We start from the raw sequence: 20,472 nt of genomic DNA on the forward strand, positions 1-20,472 counted from the left end.
CCCCATGTCCCCCCCAATGTCCCCAACACCGCCCTGTGTCCCCCATGTGCCCACCCACGTTCCCCCATGTCACCCCACATGTCCCCAGTGTCCCCCCCATGTCTCATCCCCTTGTCCCCAGTGTCCCCCATGTCACCCACATCCCCATCATGGTCCCCCATGTCCCCCCGTGTCCCCCGTCTCCAATGTCCTCCACGTCCCCAAACCTCCCATGTCCCCATCTCCCCCATGTCCCCCCGTGTCCCCTTCTCCCCATCTCCAATGTCCCCAATGTCCCCATGTCACCCCGTGTCCCCATGTCTCCAATGTCCTCATGTCACCCTGTGCCCCCCATGTCTCCAATGTCCCCATGTCCCCCCACATGTCCAGTGTCCCCAATGTCCCCCATGTCATCCCGTGTCCCCATGTCACCACTGTCCCCATGTCCTCCCATGTCCCCCATGTCCCCCCCGTGTCCCCGCTCAGGCCAGCTCAGCTCTACGGTGTTTATTGGCGTCTCTAACACTCACTGATGCAGATAAATAGTGGACATTTGTCACCGCCGCCACCGACCGCCGCCGCGGGGACACCGCGGGGACACCCCGCTGTGGGGCGCCCCGCCACACCCCCGGGGACCCCTCCCCACTGGGGACACCACCCTGGGGACCCCCTCCCCAGTGGGGCCACCTCAGAGGGGGACATCCCCCACGGGGACACTCAAGGGGACCCCTCCCCAGTGGGGCCATCCCTTTGGGGACAACCCATCGGGGACACCCCTGAGGGACCCCTCCCCTGTGAGGCGCTCCGCTGGGGACACCCCACTGGGGACATCCCCTCTTGAGGTCACCTCGCTGCGGACGTCCCCCATTAGTTGCCACCCCACTGAGGACACCCCATGGGGACATCCTCCACTGGGGACGTCCTCCATTGGGGACATCCCAATGGGGACAAGCCTCACTGAGGCCACCCCATGGGGGCTTCCCCCATGGAGGCCACCCCATTGGGGCCACCTCCTTGAAGCCACCCCGTTGGTGACACCCCATGGGGACGTCCCCCATGGAGCCCCCCCCTTCATGCCTCCCCCCCCCCCGGTGTCCCCACTGTCCCCAGGGTCCCCCCACTCCCCTCCCTTCCCCCCCCCCTTATTTTTATCTCCATTTTTTTCACTCTTCCCCTTTTTTGCTTGGTTTTGCCTTTTTTTTTCGGGCGGGTCCCCCCTAAAGTGCGGTCGGGGACGGGGACATGGGGGGGGGGGAACACGCGTGGGGGAGGGGGAGACAAGTGGGGGAGTGGCAGGGGTGGGGGAGGGGGACAGTCAGTAGCAAACGCGGCCACGAAAGTGCAAACGGGAGGAGGGGGCCGCGGCCGGGGGGGGTTGTGTGCACGAGGGGGCTCGCACGGGGAAGGGGGGGGAGCCTCGCACGAGGGTCGGCCTCGTGCGAGAAGGGTCCTCGCACGAGGACGGTCCTCACACAAGGCTGGGTCTCGTGCAAGGGTGCATCTTGCACGAGGGTGGGCTTTGCGCAAGGACCCCCCTTGCACGAGGCTGGGTCTTGCACGAGGACAACGCTCGCTCAAGCGTGGGCTTTGCGTGAGGATGGGCCTAACGCGAGGACCGGGTTCACACGAGGATCGGCCTCATGCAAGGACGGTCCTTGCACGAGGACGAGTCTTGCACAAGGATGGGCCTTGTGCAAGGACAGGCCCCGTGCAAGGATGGTCCTCACCTGAGGATGGTCCTTGCACGAGGAGAGGCCTTGCACAAGGATGTGCTTCGCACGAGGCCCACCCTTGCACAAGGAGGGGTGTTGCACAAGAACAACCCCCGTGCAAAGTGGAGCCTCGCACGAGGCCATCCCTCGCACACGCAGCAAGGGGGGGGCGATGGCCTCGCACGGCCGGGCGTAGCGTGGGGGTGGCCTTGCACGAGGAGGGGGGGCGTGAGAGGGGCCTGGCGCGGGCGTGCGTTGCACGAGGCTGGACCTTGCACGGGGGCGCATTGCATAAAGACGGGCCTTGCACGGGGCAGGGGCGGGGCCTTGCACGGGGATGGGGCGTGGCACAGGCGTGGCCCGAGGAGGGCGGTGCTGGCCGTGCACGCTTGTGTGAGGCACGAGGGCGGGGCTCGCACGGGGGGTGTGCGGGAGGGGCGGCGGGGCCGTGCGACAGAGAAGACGGCGGGCGGCGCCTGGCCGTGCAACGCATGAGGATCCACCTTGCGCAGTCGTGCGGCGCACAAGGATGTTCTTTGCACGAGGACAGGCGTCACACGAGGATCGACCTTGCCTGCCCGTGCACCGCACAAGGGCGCTCCTCCCACAAGCCGTGCGTTGCACAAGGATGGTCTTTGCGCAACCACACATCGCACGGGGATCTGCCTTGCCTGCCCGTGCGTTGCACGAGGACACACCTTGCACCGCTGTGCGGCGCACGAGCGTGGTCCTCGCGCGCCCACGCGCCGCACAAGGCTAGGCCACTCTCGGGTGTGCCTTGCACGAGGATCCGCCACGCGTGCTTGTGCGTTGCACGAGGACGCTCCTTGCACGCCTGGGCCTTGCACGAGGATGCCCCCCCACCCCAACCCACAGGAAGACGCGGGGCTTCGCACGCCCCTCGCATGCCCCTCGCACGCCGGGGGTGGGATTTGGGGGGGGGGAGACACGCTGGAATGTCACTGCGATGCCGTAAGGTGCCAAGGGCGGGGGGGTAAGTGGGGGGGGGGTGTCGGGTTTTGGGGGGGGGCCCCGGGATAGTGGGGGGGACCCCGGTTTATTGGGGGAGGGGCCCTGATTTATTGGGGGGGGCCCCTTATAGTGGGGGGGGCCCGTTTGGGGGTGCAAAATTCTGCGGGGGGGGAAATGGGGGGCCCCCTATACTGGGGGAGGTTCCCCACTATTTTGGGGGGGCTCCACTATACTGGAGGGCCCCAATATACTGGGGGGGGGCCCTATACTGGGGGGTTTCTCTATACTGGGGGGGGTCCAAGTATATTGGAGGTCCCCTATACTCGGGGGGGGCCTATAATGGGGGTTCCCCTATACTGGGGGGGTCCTCTATACTGGAGGGGTCCCCTATACTGGGGGGTGTCTGCTATACTGAGGGGGGGGGCCTATACTGGGGGTTTTCCCTATACTGGGGGGGTCCCTATACTGGGGGGGGGGCCCAGACCCTGTCCCATTCCCCCTCAGTTTGAGGTGACTGGGAGCCTCCCCAGTATACCCAGTGCCCCCCCTATTCCCATACTGGTCCCTGTGGCACCCCCAGATCCTGCCCCCCAGCCTATGGCATTATGGGGGGGGTGGTCCCTCTGCCCCCCAAGTCCCAAGGGGGGGTGCCCACCAGTGTCCCCTATGGGAGAGAGATCCCCAACCTCCCCCATGGGCCCCCCCCATCTCCTACGGGGCAGAAGACCCCCCCCCAATTTCCCCTATGGGGCAGGGGGGACCCCCACTATTTCCTATGGGGCCCCCCACTTCCCCTATAGGGCTGGAGCCCCCCTACTCACCTGGGGACCCCCCCATCTCCTATGGGCCCCCCCAACCTCTTATGCTCCTCCCTCCATGCTATGGGCCCCCCCCATCTCCCCCTATGGGGCAGGGTCCCCCATCTCCTATAGGGCCCCCCCCCATGCTATAGGGCCCCCCCCATGCTATAGGGCCCCCCCCCAACTCCTATGGGCGCCCCCCATTTCCTATGGGGCCCTCAACCTCCTATGGGGCCCCCCCACATGCTATGGGCCCCCCCCATCTCCTATTGGGGCCCCCCACCTCCTATGGGCCCCCCCATGCTATGCCCACTCCCACTTCCTATGGGGCAGGGGCCCCCCATTTCCTATGGGGCCCTAAACCTCCTATAGGGCCCCCCCACATGCTATGGGGCCCCCCCACCTCTGGGGCCCCCCACCCCCCTCTCTGGGGCAGGACCCCTCCACCCCCCCCCCCCCCACCCCCCTCCTCAAGTCCCCCCCCCCGCTTTCCGGGGTCGCTCCCCTCCCCCTCCGGGGAAGCCAAAAGTGGGGGGTACGGAGGGGGGGAGGGGAGGGGGGACACCCCCCCCTCCCCCCCCCAAAAAACCCTCGTTTTCGGGGAGCACCACGTTGAGGGCCAGGGGGAGGGGGAAGGGGTAGGGGTACGCGGCCACCAGCCGGGGGCCGTAGGGGAGGGGGAAGCTGGGGGGAGGAGGGGGGGGTCGGGGGGGTCCCCCCCTTTGCCCCCCTCCCCCTCCTCCCCCTCCCCCAATTTCGGGGTCCCCCCCCCGCCTCAGTAGAGCCAAAGGTTGTTCCTGAACCGGGTAACCCCCGCTGGGACCCGGCGACGGTGACACCCCCTCGCCACCCGTCACCGTGTCGACCCCGTCACTGGGAATCGGGGGGGGAACGGCGATGTCATCACCCAGCGGCGGGGGAGGGGTGACACCCCCTTTTTCCCCTCCCCCTTCCTCCTTCACCCCCGCCACCGCCGGCGGGGTGTAGGCGATGACAGTTGGCGGCGGCGGCGACGCGGGCGATGGCGGCAGCGACTCCGCCTGATGCCGTTTGGCGTGCCGGCTGAGCGCCGCCGCCGTCTTACAGACCTTGGCGCAGCGACTACAGGCGAAGCGCAAAGATGGCCGCCGTCCCACGCGGGGGGTGGGGGGACCGGTCGTACCCACCCCCCCTCCCCCGCCGGACGTCCCCTCGTGTCCCCGTTGGTGTTTCCGTAATTTCCTCAAAGCCGTGAAAGTTTTCCCGCACACCCGGCACGGGTGTTGCCAATCCCGCCGCCGGTGCCCGTCCCCCGACTGTGCGTCACCGTCACCTTCGTCACCGTCACCCGTCGACCACCGTAACGAGCGCAACTTGCGGCGCCAACGGGATTTCTTTGCCTTGACGGAGCCGGTTGTGCTGCCGGTTGTACCGCCGCCGGTTGTACCGCCGCCGGTTGTCTTCCGTTTGGGTTTGTAGGTGTAATATGGGCGCCAAAGACGGTCCTCGGCATCGCTGTCATCGTCACCGCTCCGGTGGGAACAGGCGGCAGTGGCGGCGGCGCGACGGTGAGCAGTCGGGGAGGCGGTGGTGCCGGTGCCGGTGCCGGTGGTCTCCAACCGGAGGTCGGTCTCGGAGATGCGCCGCTTGACAATGGCTTCCTCGCCAATACGGACGGTGATTTGGCAAAGCGGCGCCGCCCGGCTCTCCCCCGCCGTCCCCACGTAAGCCGGTTTGGCCACGTAGGTCATGGTACGGCTGGCGGTGGTGGTGGAACCGGTGCCGGCGGCGGCGGGTGACGGTTGGGTTGTCGGTGCTGTCCCACTATCACCCACTGGCGCCTCCCCAGCCGCTCGCTGCGCCTCAATGTAATCCCGCAGCACCTGTTTCTTCATCGGCCGGGCCGCTGGCGCCGCCGCCGGTGCCGCCGGCACTGCTGGCACCGCTGCTGCCTCCCCCGCCCTCCCATTATAGGCGATAACGGAAGCGGCTGCCGCCCCGCTATGAACGATGACCGATGCTGATGGTCGCCCGTAGGCAATGACCGATGCTGGTTCGGGTCTTGGCGATGGGAAAGCGCCGACGGTCGCCGATGGCTCTACCGGATTGGCCGTTGGCAAGAGGATCCCATCAGTCACCAAGCCTTGACTGTAGGTCTTGTAGGGTCGCTTGTGCGCCCGCATGGGCAAGAGCCGGTAGAGCTTGAGGGCGTTGAGTTTGGGCTTGTAGCCGCCGTTGGGCGTCTTCTCGGAGGAGATGAGCCCTGGGTTGATGCCGTGAAAGGCTTTCTGGTGGGTCTTGAGGTTGTAGTAGGTGACGAAGGTCTCCCAACAGAAGATACACTGGTAGCGGCGTTCACCGGTGTGCCAGACCTCGTGTTTGGTGCGATATTCGGCCAAAGCGAAGACCTTGTCGCAATAACGGCAAGGGTACTTGCGTCGCCAAGAGTGGACGTTAGCGTGACGCTTCAGGCTGGAGAGCGTCATGTAGGAGCGTTGGCAAACACCACACAGGTAGACCACGTGCCCGTCCACCACCTTCACCACCGGTTCCTGCTCAGGGATCAACTCCAACGCCCGGTGACGCAACAGCAATGCCTTCTTGCCTTGTTTCGGTGTCGGCGTGGCGGTGTTGGTGGTGACAGCGTCACCGTCGCGATGGCCGTCCTTGCAGAGGACCTCATGGGTTTGCAACCTCTTGACGTGGATGAAGCTCTTGCCGCAATGCCGGCACGCCAAACCCCGGCGCCCACGGTGAAGTTTGGCATGTAATCCCAACGCCGCCGCCGTGCTGAACCCTCGACCGCACAACCCGCAACGCAATGATGACGACGATGCCGATGACGGCGACGCCGTCACCGGTTCGGCAACCGCCGGCGTATCGCTCGACCGTGGCGGGCAGGTTAAATCAACCGGGGCGGCGGGTGAGCGGGGATCCCCCGTCACAGGGGGGGTCCAAGATCCGTTCATCTCCTTGGGGGTCCCCACTTCCAACCCTTGGAGGCAAGAGATACCCAACCGTCGGCCAACGGCGCCCAACTCGCGGGCAGCTGCCTGCGACGGGACGGCCAAGCGGGAGTTGTAGATGAAGTTGAGGACGTCGGAGAAGACGCCGGCTTGGACACCGGGAAGCTCCAAAACTTGGGCAGGGGTTGGGCAGGTGGGTTCTTCGGCCAAAGCTTGTTTGAAGAAGGGGCTGGATGCGGCCAAGACGTTTTTATGGGCTCGGAATTTGGTGTCCTCGGCGATGATGGTGACGTCACAGAATTGGCCCCTCAACCGTTGCTCGTTTAGCTCCACCAGTAACGAACGGCAATGCCCGGCGTCCGACACCTCCACGACCGGAGCCATCCCCGCGGCGCCCACCTGTGGGATATGGGGAGTCAGTGGGGATGGGGGACCCGGATGCCTGGGCCCCCTATTTGGGGACATTTGGACAGCTGGGTCCTCTCTTCGGGGTCACCCGGACGCCTGGGTCCCCTATTTCAGGGGGCCCGGATGCCTGGGTCCTCTCCATGGGGTCACTTGGGCACCGAGGTCCCTTCTATGGGGTGGCCGGATGCCTGAGTCCTTTCTATGGGGCTGGCCAGACCCCTGGGACCCCTATTTGGGGTCGCCCAGATGCCTGGGTCCACTATTTGGGGGGGCCCAGATGCCTGGGTCCCCTGTTTTGGGGGTCACCTGAATGCCTGGGTCCTCTCCATGGGGTCTCTCGGCTGCTGGCGTCCCTTCTATGGAGCTGACTGGACGCCTGGGTCCCCTATTTGGGGACACTTGGACACCTGAGTGCCCTCCATGGGGTCCCTTCTGTGGGTCCTTGGGGGGCCCCCGTGGCCCAGCCAGCCCCACTGCATGGGGGTCCCCGGCCCCACAGCATCCTCACACGCAGCCCCACATATCAGGGTCCCCCAGCCCCACAGATCAGGGTCCTCCAGCCCCACAGTTTAGGGTTCCATCAGCCCCACACAACGGCGGCCCCTAGCCCCATGGATTGGGGTCCCCCAGCCCCCAAATTTAGGGATCCCTCAGCCCCACAGCTCTGGGTCCCCAGCCCCACAGCATGGGAACCCCCCAGCCCCACAGCTCGTGGGTCCCCCAGACCCACATATCACGCTCCCTCAGCCCCACACATGCCCCCCCCCCAGCCCCACAGAGTAGGGTCCCCCAGCCCCATGGATTGGGCTCCCCCAGCCCCACACATCCACTGACACCCACCCCCGCTGACTACCCGGTGCCCCCCACGCTGTGGGTCAGGGTGTCCCCATGCCATGGGGCTGCGGGGGGGGGGTGTCCCTGTGCCGTGGGGCAGGGCATCCCCACGCCACGGGGCAGGGTCCCCCCTGTGCCGTGGGGCTGAGGGTCCCTGCCCCACAGCGTCCCAGCCCCACGGCGCGCCCTGGCCCCCGCCCCCCCCGCGGCACCAAGGAGCCATTTTGCGTCGGGGCCTCCTCGGCCGGCGGCTAAAATGGCTGCGGGAGCCGCCGCGGCTGCGACCCACGGCGCGACCCACGGCGCCGCACACAGCATCACCCCCCAGCACCGCCCGCAAGCCTGAGGCTGCCCCACAGCACGCCCCACGGTGACCCCTGCAGCCTGACCCACGGCACGACCCACGGGGTCAGCCGTGGCCTGACCCACGGTGCAACCCACAGCGTCACCCGTGGCGTGACCCACGGCGTCACCCCCTGACCCACAGCACGACCCACAGCGCCACCCGCAAGGCAGGGGCTGCCCCGTAGCGTGACCCACGGTGTCACCCACAGCCCGACCCACGGTGTCACCCGTGGCGTGACCCACGGCGTGATGAACGGCACGACAGCCGACCCACAGTGTGACCCACGGCCTGCCCCATGAATTGAACCGTGGCCCGACCCATGGCACCTCCATCCCTGGGGCTGCCCCATAGCGTGACCCACAGCATGACCTATGGCAGTGGGGCTGCCCCACGGTGTGACCCACGGTACCTCCATCCCTAGGGCTGCCCCACAGCATGACCCACAGCCAGCCCAGAGTCTGCCCCCCCCAACCCCACTAGCCCCCCATGCTGCCCCCCAACCTGCCCCCCCTACCCCCTAGGACCCCTCTCCTGCCCCCCGCCCCCAGGATCCTCCCCCCCCCCAGCTCATTACTGGATCCCTCTTAATGACCCTCCCCAGACCACCCCCCCACCTTTCCCAGCATTCCCTGCTCTGCCCCACAGCACCTCTGGGGGTCTGGGATGGCTCCCGGGGTCAAGGGATCCCCCCAAGATCATGGGACCCCCCCCAAGGTTCAAGGGATCCCCTCCCAATCATGGGATCCCCCCAAGTTCATGGGATCCTCCCAAGAGATCCCCCCCAGGATCACAAGATCCCCCCCAAGTTCATGGGATCCCCCAGGGGTCATGGGATCCCCCCAAGATCAAGATCCCCCCCGGAGATCCCAACTCTGCCACGGCTGAGATCCAGCCCCATGGATCCCGGCAGATCCCAGCTCCTTTGCAGGCAACAACCAGACCCCCGGGGCCCCGGGGATCCCAAATCCACCCCCGGGACCATCCGGCCTCCCAGATCCCAGGACATCCCAGCTCCAGCCCCACTTATATCCATCCCCATGAATTCTGGGAGATCCCAGCTCCATCCCAGCTCCATCCCAGCTGAGATCCAGCCCCACAGATCACCAGAGATCCCAGCTGCATCCCAGCTCAGCTCCAGCCCCACGGATCCTGGAAGATCCCAGTTCCATTGCAGCTGGGATCCAGCCCCACAGATCCCAGGAGATCCCAACTCCACCCCAGTTCAGCTCCAGCCCCACAGACCCCAGGTGATCCAGGATCCAGCCCAACCAATGCCCAGCCCCACGGATCCTGGGAGATCCCAGATCTATCACGGCTCAGCCCCAGCCCTGCAGATCCCAGGAGACTCCAGACCCATCCCAGCTTAGCTCCAGGCCCATGGATCCCAGGAGATCCCACCTCCAACTCCACCAGTATCCAGCCCCACAGATCCTGGCAGATCCCAGCTCCATCCCAGCTCAGCTCCAGTCCCACGGATCCCAGGACACCCCAGCTCCATCCCAGTTGGGATCCCACACCCCAGATCCTGGCAGATCCCAGCTCCATCCCAGCTGGGATCCAGCACCATGGATCCTGGCACATCTCAGACCCATCCCAGTTGGGATCCAGCCCCACAGTTCCCAGGAGATCCCAGCTCCAGCCCAGCTCAGTTCCAGCCCCACAGATCCTGGCAGATCCCAGATCCCATCCAGGCAGGGATCTCCCCCCCCATCCCATGGGATCCCTCTCAGCCCAGCTGCCCCCTCCCTCCAGGATCCACCCCCGGCCCTTGGGATCCCCAGGGATCCAGTGGGGGGGGGAAGGGGGTTGGGGGGGGCCTGGCTCTACCTGGTGCAGGGTGCGGCCCCCCCCGGATCCCGGGAGATCCCGGATGTGCGCAGCGGCCGGATCCTTCCCCCCCCCCCCCGGCCCCCCCCTCCAGGCCCCAGCTCGTCGGAGGAGCCGAAGCCGCCTTGGCCGATCGCCCACCCGGGACCGGGGCCAGCGTCGCCGCCTGGGCCAGGATCCGGCCCCCCACGCCCCACGGCGACGCCGGATCCGGCCTCCCGTCGCCCCGATTCCCTGCAGGATTTGGCCCCTGTGCCCCATGGCACCCTGGGATCCGGTCCCCGCACCCCATGGCCCCACAGCAGCACCCCAAGGCACCCTGGGGCAGGATCTGGCCCCCCCAGCATCGTCCCACAGCACTGTGGGGCAGGATCTGGCTCCCCAGCATCACCCCATGGCACTGCGGGGCAGGATCTGGCCCCCCAGCATCACCCCATGGCACCGTGGGGAAGGATCCAGCCCCACAGCATCTCCCCACAGCACCGTGGGCAGGATCTGGCCCCCCAGCATCTCCTCACTGCACTGTGGGGCAGGATCTGCCACCCCCAGCATCACACCACAGCACCATGTGGCAGGATTTGGCCCCCCAGCATCACCCCACAGCACCGTGGGGCAGGATCCAGCCCCATAGCATCACTCCACATCACCATGGGGCAGGATCTGCCACCCCCAGCATTGCTGCACAGCACCGTGGGGCAGGATCCAACCCGTTGTCACGGTGGCAGGGGGTTCTAGATCCCACGGGTTGCCGTGGCGATGGGAGGGGTTCTAGATCAGGCAGGTCACCATGGAGATGCGGGGGTTGTCCAGGCAGGGTTGCCACGGCAACAGCACCTACCTGTGAGCGGAGGCCTCATGGACTAGGTGTTGCTGCTCCGGGGGTCCTCGGTGGGGGGTCACAGCCGGCAGGGCCTCCTGGGAGGGGGGGGAATGGAGCGGGGTCAGTACACCCAGACACGGGGGTACCCAGGGTGCTGAGGAGGGGGGGCACAGGCAGGAACACCCAGACGGGGGGGTCCCCGGGATGGAGGATGGGTAGGGGAGATGGGGTGCTTGGGAAACACCCGGCCGTATGACTGTTGTCAGGCAGCAACAGGCGGACGACAGAGTCAGGATCCCTGCCAGGCAGAGATGGGAAGGAGGTGTAGCCTGGCTACAGTCAGAGGGGTGATAAAGCAAGGCTGGTACAGGCAGAGCGGTGTAGCCTGGCTACAGTCGGAGGGGCGATAAAGCAAGGCCAGTAAAGGCAGAGCGGTGTAGCCTGGCTACAGTCGGAGGAGTGATAAGGCAAGGCAGGTACAGGCAGAGCGGTATAGCCTGGCTACAGTCGGAGGGGTGATAAAGCAAGGCAGGTACAGGCAGAGAAGTGTCTCCTGGTACACCCAGCAGGCTGCCTGTGGTTCCCAGAGGTGTCCCAACCACATCACATCACAACCACAGGTGTGCAAGGTGTGACACGACTACAGCACGCAATCACCGCACCAGCCACCCGTGGCTGCAGTGAGGCAGGGACAGGCAGGGGCACTTCAGTCCTGGCTCCTGTCTCCAGCTGTGCCAGCAACAGTCGGTCATCGTGGAGGGGGAAGCTACAGTTGGAGGCAACAAGGGGGTCACAGTCTGGTGGTACAACGTGTGTGCATGTGGGTGACACAATGACAGCTGGTGACAAAATGGTAGCGAGCAACAAAGTGGAAGAGGATGACAAAGTGTCAGGGGGTGGCAAAATAGAGAGTGACAAAATGGTGGCAGGTGACGAAGTGGCAGTGGGTGACAAAATGGTAGCGGGTGACAAAATGGTAGCGGGTGATGAAATGGCAACGGGTGACAAAATGGTGGTGGGCGACAAAATGGCAATGGGTGACAAAATAGCAGCAGGTGACAAAATGGCAGCAGGGGTGTGTGTCTCTGGGTATCACTTGACATGGGACACGTGACGTCATGGGAATGTCGTGGAGGTTGGGACTGGGGACATGACGTACAGTATGATGCCATTATCACCGCAAGGGAGACAACTGTGATGTCACTGGGAGCGGGGAAGCTGACTGTGCCCCATGGTGATGGGTACAGCCGGGTAAAACTCTCCTGGGATGTGTGGATGTGATGTCATCAAGGGGGTGCATGTCAGCTATGGTGTGATGTCATCAGAGTGATGTCACGAAGCTGTATGTTTCCCGCACAGGCAGATGCAACTGGGAGGGGGGGGGATGTACAGTTGTGGGGCTGGGGGAGGCACCGCCTGACGGGGGGGGGGGGGGGGGGGTGTGCCAAGTGGGTCGTTGGGAGGGGCCGCAGCGGGGGTGGGGGTACAGTCGGACAGGAGGTGACACGGGGCAGGGGAGGGGACACCCTGGATACAACCGATGACAGCGGGGGTGGGGTCAAGGGGGAGGGGAACAACCTGACGCAGCGGCTACAGCTGGAGGCCTACAGGGACGGGGGGGGGCACAGGTGGAGGGGACCCCCCCATGCACACGCCCCCTCCACCCCCCCCCACACCCCCCCCCTTACCCATGCACACCCCCTCCCCCATGCACACCCCCTCCACCCCCCACCCCGGAAACCCTCCGTCAACCGGAACAACCCCGCGAGGAAACACCCGGACACCCCTTGTCCCCCTTCCCCACCCACCCCGGGGGTCAGCGGGGAGGGGACCCCAAGTGTCACCAGCGGGGGACCAACACCTCCCCGCCTTTTCTTACCCCCACCCCCCAGCCCCCCCCGCCAAAGTACCACCGGAGACGCCTGACAACCTCCATCCGGCGATGACGGGGACGTCACCGTCACCGAGAGGCAACAGGCGGTGGCATCCCCGGTGATGGAGGACACCGTGGTGATGGGGGGGGGGGAAGATGTCACCCAACTGTTGCCATGGAAACAACCCCCCCAACACCCCTCCCCCCACCCAACAACCCCCCCCTCCCCCCCAAGGTCCTGCCAGGGGAAAGACCTTTCACCTGCAGCCAATGAGGGAGCAGAGAAAAAGGGGGACCCCGCCCCATGTCACACCCCCCGTGGGCCAATGGGATAGCGGGGAATGCAGACGTCAGCGCTCACCTGGATGCTCATTGGCTGGGCTGGGAGTGATGTCACGAGGCCCCCTTCCTACCACAAGCCCTTGCGTCGGGTGTTGTTAAAGGAACAGGCAGCAGTGGAGGAGGCTGGGGGGGGGAGGGGGGTGCGAGGGTGGGGTCAGGTGGGTGACGCACACAGGCGGACACGGGTGACGGACGTGTCACCGCGCTCCCCGAGTGTGCGCCAGGGGCTGGGGACACCCCTCGGCCCGCAGGTCGGGGTGACGCAGGCTACAGTCGCATACGTGTACAGGCGGAAAAGGGGGGGTGCAACAGGCAGGGGGGGACGTACGGACACCCACACACCCACCCGGTGGGGGGACAGGCGGTGCACGGCACGGCGGGTGCGTGCGTGTAACGTGTGCGACGCGGCGGGGGTATGCACAGGCGCATCATGCACAGGCCGCGCGCGCGCAACGCGTGCAACACCCGCGCTGCGCGCGCCTCCGCAACACGCACGGCAGCCCCGGCTCATGCACGCACACCCCTGCACTGCACACACCAGCCGTAGAATACACACGGGTACAACGTACACAACACCCACAGCGCGCACACACACGGCGCACGCGTGTGTACAATGTGCACAACACCCACGCTGCACACACCCGCCCCGTGCATGCATGTAGACAACGCACACAACACTTGCGCCGCACGCAACAGTGTGTACACAACGTACAGGCAACACCTACAGCGTGTGCACGCCATGCACGGTCCGTGCACACCTGCAGCGTGTGCAACACCTGTGCCGCGCACACACACACACGGAGTACGTGCACGTACACAGCACGGGTAACACCCACACTGCGCACACCAGCACGTACGCAACGCACACAACAACTGCCACGTGTGCAGTCCACGCATGTACACAACACACACAACATGTCTGGTGTGTGCACGCTGTGCCCAGGCGGTGCACACATGCCACATGTGCAACACCTGAGCTACACACACATACAGAGTGCGTGCACTTACAGAATGCACAAACACCCCCAGTACGCAGCCCGTGGACATACACAACGCGCACAACAGCCCCAGCGCGCGCGCACACAGAGTGCATGCAACACCCACGCTGTGCACGAACACCCCCAGCACACAGTCTGTGCACATACGCAACACCCACAGCACACACGCAACACCTGCACTGAACACGCAACAGCCACAGCACGTGGCGTGGACATACACAACACCTGTACCGCTCACACACACTGTGCATGCGCATACACAACACACACAACACCTGTGTTGCACACACACAGAGTGCATGCAATAACCACAGCACACACATGCACAGAGTACGTGCACATATATGACACACGCAACACCTGCACTGGACACACCAGCACATACACAACACACACAACAACTGCAGCATGCATGGTCCATGCACATACACGACACACACAACACCTACGGCATGCACACACGCAACACACGCACACGCATGCAACCTGCACTGCACACACATACATAGTGCGTGCATATACACAACGCACACAACACCCGTACTGCACACACGTACACAACACACGCAACACCTGCACTGCACACTCATGCACAGAGTACACATACGCACATAGAGCACACAACACCCACGCTGTGCACAAACACCCGGAGCGCACAGTCTGTGCACATACACAACACCCACACTGCATGCACACTCCGTGCATGCACGTGCACAACGCCTGTGCTACACACAACAGCCATAGTGCACGGACATATACAATGTGCACAACACCCACACTGCGCACACACACAGTGCATGCATGTACACAACACGCGCAACACCCACAGCACACCCACAGAGAGCACACACATATATGACGCACACAACACCCGCACTGCACACAACAGCACGTACACAACACCCACGGCATGTGCACGCCCCCAGCACAGTCCATGCATGTACACAACACACACAACACCCGCAGTACACACGCGCAGAGCACATGCATATACACAACCTGCACATACACACCGTGCATGCACATACACAATGCACACAACACCCACAGCGCACACAAACACCCTGCACAGAGCAAACGTGTGTCATGTCTGCACACATGTGCACACACGCACGACCACCACGCACACACACAGACCGTGCTCACACCCTGCACACACATGTGCGCACACACGCTACAGGCGCACAGCACCTGCACCTGCACACCGACAAGCACGTGAATGCACCCTGCATGCACACACAGCGCACAACCATCGCACAAGCGTGTCTCATGCCTGTGCCAGTAGACTGACACACATGCAATGGTACAACCGGCACTCACACCCTCACCCTGACACCCCTCACACGCGTGCACAATGTGACACAACACACAACACACGCGGACACACAACCGCACATGGGCATGTGACACTCACAATCACATGTGGACGCACAACCGCACATGGACGCACAACCACATACAGATATTTGACACACACAACCACACTCGGACACGACACACAAGCACGCACAGATGCACAACTGCACACGGACACAACACACTCACAACCACACATGGGTGCACAACTGCACACAGATACTCAACGCTCACAATCACACATGGATGTACAACCACACATGGACACTTGACACAGCGACACGCGGATGCACAACCGCACACAGATACAACACACGGACACAACACACAACCACACATGGACACACGACCCACACATGATGCCATGCAGATGCACAACTGCACATGGACACTTGACACACACAACCACACACGGACGCTTGACACAATCACACACAGATGCACAACCACGCACGGACATGACGCACTCGCGACGGCACATGGATGCACAACTGCACACAGACACTTGACACACACAACCACCCACGGACGCACAACCGCACACGGACAAACAACCCCCCCGCAACCACACGCAGATGCACAATCGCACACGGGCACTTGATGCACACAACCGCACACGGACACCCACCCCGCACACCGACACACGGACACACACCCCACACCCGCCCGCACACCGACACGCAACCGCCTGCACAAACACGCAGCCGCACCCCCCCCAGCCCCCCAACAGTCACACACGCACAACCGTACCCGGCTGCCCCCCGAAATCCCCCCGAAACCCCCGGGTTCAGACTCCCCCCATCCCAGCAGCCCTTGGGGGGGTGAGCAGGGGGGTCTTGGGGGTGAGTGCCATTTGGGGGGGTCCAGGGTGGGGGCCCGGGGTGGGGGTAGGGACATTTTGGGGGTGCGGGGGGGGCATGGGAGGGTGTTGCAGGGGGGCGGGGCACTTTGGGGGATCCCAGGGCACTTTGGGGGTCCCGGCGGGGGCATTTTGGGGGTGGGCGGGTACCCAGGGCAATGGGGGGGGCTGAGGGGGTCATCAGCCCGGTAAGGACCCCCCTGTTCACCGGGGGGTGTTGGTACTGGGGTGGGGGGGGGGGGTGTCCCGATCCCGTGACAGGCCCGATACGGAGTGGGGGGTCCCAGTGTCCCCCAGGGGTGGGTGTCGGGGGGGGGTCCCGATCCCGGGGAGTGTCCCGGTTCCCCCCAGGGGTCCCGGTGCCGGGGGGGTCGTTACCGGGGCCTGTCCCGGGGCCGGTTGATGTCGCGACGGCGGCGGCGGCGGCGGCGGCGGCACAAGATGGAGGCGGCGCCGTTGGGCCCCGGGTGGGAGGGAGCCCCCCCCCGCCCCACGCCACGGGGGACACGGGGGGGACACGGGGGGGGACGACGGGGAAACCGGGTGTGCGTCCCCCCCGTTGGGGGTGACGGCGGAGGAACGGGGAGACAAGGGGACGTGGATGGGGGGACGGCGAGGGGGACACAACCGGGGGCACAACCGGGGGTACAGTCAAGCAGCACAAGGGGGGGGGACGGTGGGACACAACTGGGGGGCACAACTGGGGGACACAGTCGGAGGGATGGTGGGACACAACCGGGGGGCACAGTCGGAGTGGGGGTACGGCAGCACACAACTAGGGGACGCAGGTGGGGAGTCGGGGGGGCACAACCAGGGGCACAGTGGGGCACAAGTGGGGGACAGAAGCAGGGACACAGATGGGGGACACAACCGGAGGACACAGCCAGGGTGGGGGTACAGTGGGACACAGTTGGGGGTACGGTGGGACACAAATGGGGACACAACCAGGGGACACAACTGGGGGTACAGCAGCACACAACCAGGGGCACAACCAGGGACACAGATGGGGGTGTTGGTGGGACACAACAGGGGGCACGATTGGGGGACACAACTGGGGGACACAACCGGGGGTACAGCAGAACACAACTCGGGGCACAACCGGGGGACACAACTCTGGGTATGGCAACATACAACTTGGGGTGCGACCATGGGACACAACGGGGGGTACAGCAGCACACAACCGGGGACACAACCGGGGGACACAGCTGGCGGTACAGTGGCACACAACCACGGACACAGCCGGGGTACAACAGCACACAACGGGGGACACGACTGAGGTATGACCGGACGCAAGTGTGGACACAACTGGGGATACAACGGGACACAACTGGGGACACAACAGCACACACAGGGAACACAACCACTGACACAACGTACATGGCTGGGCGTACCACAGACCACAGCTCAGCGCGTGTGTGTGTGTGTTGGGGCCTCAGTTGTAGCGCCATGTTCCCAGCATTGCACCGTGTGGCAAGTTGCGTCATGTTGTGTCGCATTGTCACCGTATTGCCAGCTACATTGTGCTGCACGGTGTTGTGGACTGTATTGTACGTCAGTCTGGTCTGCGTGGTGTTGTAGGCTGTGTTGCACGTCAGGCTGTGCCACACGGTGTTGCGGGTTGTGTTGTGCAGTGGGTTGTATTGCACGTGCAGGTTGTGTTGCATGGTTGGTTGTGGAACATGGTCACAGGTTGTGTCACGCAGCAGGTTGTGCTGTATGTCAAGCTGCGCTGGATGGTGTTGCGGGTCGTGATGTACATCATGTTGTGCTGCACAGTGTTGTGGGTCGTTGTTGAGTGGCGGGTTGTGGTGCGCGTCAGGCTGTGCTGCACAGTGTAGTGGGCTATATTGTACATCAGACTGTTCTGCTTGCTGTTGCAGGCTGTGTTGTATGCCAGGCTGTGCTGCACAGCGTCGAGGGTTGTGTGGTGTGTCAGGCTGTAGTGCACAGTGTCATGGCTTGTGTTGTGTGTCAGGCTGTGCTGTACGGTGTTGCGGGTTGTGTTGCACATCAAGTTGTGTTGCACAGTGTTGCATGCTGTGTTGTGCATCAGGCTGTGCTGCATGGGGTTGCGTTGTGTGTCAGGCTGTGGTGCTCAGTGTCATGGGTTGTGTTGTGTGTCAGGTTGCACTGGACGGTGTTGCAGGTTGTGTTGTATGTCAGGCTGTGCCACACAGTGTTGCATGCTGTGTTGTGCCGCACGTTAGGTTGTGTTGCAGAGTCTTGGGGGTTGTGTTGTACATCAGGTTGTGCTGCAGGGTGTTGTGGATTGCATTGTGTGTCAGGCTGCGCTGCTGCCTGGTGTTGTGTGTTGCTGTATGTTAGATTGTGCCGCGCAGGGTTGCAGGCTGTACTGTACAGCAGGTTGTGCTTTGCGGGGTTGTGGCTTGTGTCGTGTGTCCCGCTATGGTGCATGGTGTTGCAGGTCATGCTGTGCGGCAAGTTGTGTTGCATGTCAGGCTATGCTGCACACCATTGTCGGCTGTGTGTGCGTTGGGCTGTGCTGCACGGCATGTTGGGCTGTGTTGTGCATCAGGCTGTGCATCACAGCGTTGCAGGTTGTGTTGCACAGTGTTGCGGGTTGTGTGTCACATTGTGCATCAGACTGTGCTGCACAGAGTTGTGGGTTGTGCTGCACGTCAGGCTATATTGTGTGGTGTTGTGGGTTGTGTTGTGTGTCAGGGCGTGCTGCACGCTGTTGCAGGTTGTGTCGCATGTCAAGCTACGTTGCATGGCATTGCCGGTTGTGTTGTGCATCATGCTGTTGCACGGTGTCACGGGGTTGCGTTGTGTCACACACGGTGTTGCTGTACATCAGGCTGTGCCACACAAGCGGCACCGTGTGCCTGCACGCCCCAGGGACGAGCATGTCCCTCACTGTGTAACCTCACTGCCTGTGCGCTGCTGTACCATCGTCCCAGGTGTGCCCCCCCATCACGCCTCTGTGACAAGTTCTTGTGTCCCCCAACGTCCCCAGTCGTGTTGCCAGCTGTAGGGTGCTGTTGTACCCACCCCCAGGTCCCATTGTACCCCACAATTTCCCAGGTTGTGGACCCCAGGACACAGGGACCCCACTGGTGATGGTGACAAGATCCCACCAGGTTGGAGACGCCACCAATGCTGGGGGGACACCCCCCCAGTGACAGGGAATGGAGTGACGCGGACCCCACTGGTGACACGGAGACCCTGCTAGTGACAGGGGGCTGAAATACCCCCTCCCTGACCCCCCAAACCCTCCTGCTCCACCAAAATACCCCCCTCTGCCCCCCCATACCCCCTCTCTACCTAACTGACCCCCAGAATACCCCCTCCCTGCCTTCAGCTGCCCCCCAAAATACCCCTTCCCTGTCTCCCAAACCTTCCTGCACCCCCCAAACCCTCCTGCTCCCCCAAACCCCCTTTTCTTGCCCCCAAATCCTCCTGCTCCCCCAAAATAACCTTCCTGCCCCCAAACCCTCCAACACCCCCTCCTTGTCCCCCAAAACGTCCTGCTCCCCCAAAACAAGCCTCCCTACCCCCAAAACCTCCTGCTCCCCTAAATATGCCTTCCCTGCCCCGAACTGCCCCCCCAACCCTCCTGCTCCCCCCAAAACTCCCTTTTCTTGCCTCTTCCCGCCCCCAAATCCTCCTGCTCCCCCGGTTCCCCCTTCCCCGTCCCTAATGGTCCCCAAACCCTTCCTGCTCCCCCCGTCCCAACGCCCGCCCCTCCCCGCAGCCTCTCCCACCATCCACGACCCCTCCCCGCCTCCCCCAGACCCTTTCCCGCCGTCCCTGAGGCCGCTGTCACCACCCCGGGCTCGCACCTCCTCCGCCGCCCGGGAGTAGGCCCAAGCCGCGGCCTTTCCCAGCGGCGGTGGCGGGGCCAGGGAGCAGGCGGGGCGGGCCGGGCGAGCGGGCAAGACCGCGGCAGCGCAGGCCGCGGTCTCGGAGGAGCGCTTCGGCAATCTCCGGTTGCTTCCGGCGACGCTTCGGAAATCTCCGGTGGCTTCGGCAATTTCCGGCCGCTTCCGGCAGCGCTCGGCGCTTGGAGGCGGGACTCGGAGGGCTCGGGCGTTGGGGGCGGGGCTTTCCGCCGCACCGCTTCATAAATTATTCATAAACCGATCCCACCGCGGTAGGTGGGGGGAGACCGCCGGAGGTTCGTCCCTTCGATGTTCCACAGAGCAATCGCCCCCTCCCTCCGCCGCTTCCCCAAGGAGCGCTAACGGGGTCGGCTTCCCCCTCCCCTTCCCACCCCCTCTATCCCACCATCCCCCCCGCCCCGCTCCGCGCGTCCCTACCACCCCCCCTTTACCCCTCCGCCGCTTGGTACGCTCCGACCACGCCCCCCTTCCCGCCCCTGCCGCTGTCCGCGGTCCGCCCCGTGCAGGGGGCGAGTCTATATAAGGACGCGCGGGGGCC

General features: G+C 64.3%; 1 protein-coding gene across 3 annotated transcripts; it reads right to left on the reverse strand.

Annotated features, from left to right (window-relative positions):
• Positions 1-471: 471 nt before the first annotated feature.
• On the reverse strand, positions 472-20,156 carry ZBTB4 (zinc finger and BTB domain containing 4). 3 transcript variants are annotated; one of them, XM_069799763.1, is made up of 5 exons: positions 19,875-20,156; positions 12,878-12,981; positions 10,662-10,738; positions 3,649-6,807; positions 472-3,520 (listed from the first exon to the last, which is right to left on the reverse strand). In XM_069799763.1, the coding sequence occupies exon 4, from the start codon at positions 6,790-6,792 to the stop codon at positions 3,934-3,936; it is 2,859 nt and encodes a 952-aa protein (XP_069655864.1). In that variant the 5' UTR covers positions 6,793-6,807; positions 10,662-10,738; positions 12,878-12,981; positions 19,875-20,156; the 3' UTR covers positions 472-3,520; positions 3,649-3,933. The 3 variants fall into 3 exon arrangements, with proteins under 3 accessions (XP_069655864.1, XP_069655863.1, XP_069655865.1); XM_069799762.1 differs by lacking the exon at positions 19,875-20,156 and adding an exon at positions 16,450-16,588; XM_069799764.1 differs by lacking the exons at positions 12,878-12,981; positions 19,875-20,156 and adding an exon at positions 12,574-12,719.
• Positions 20,157-20,472: the final 316 nt, after the last annotated feature.

The sequence above is a fragment of the Haliaeetus albicilla genome, chromosome 13 (assembly GCF_947461875.1).
Source record: "Haliaeetus albicilla chromosome 13, bHalAlb1.1, whole genome shotgun sequence".
NCBI classification, from domain to species: Eukaryota; Metazoa; Chordata; class Aves; order Accipitriformes; family Accipitridae; genus Haliaeetus; species Haliaeetus albicilla.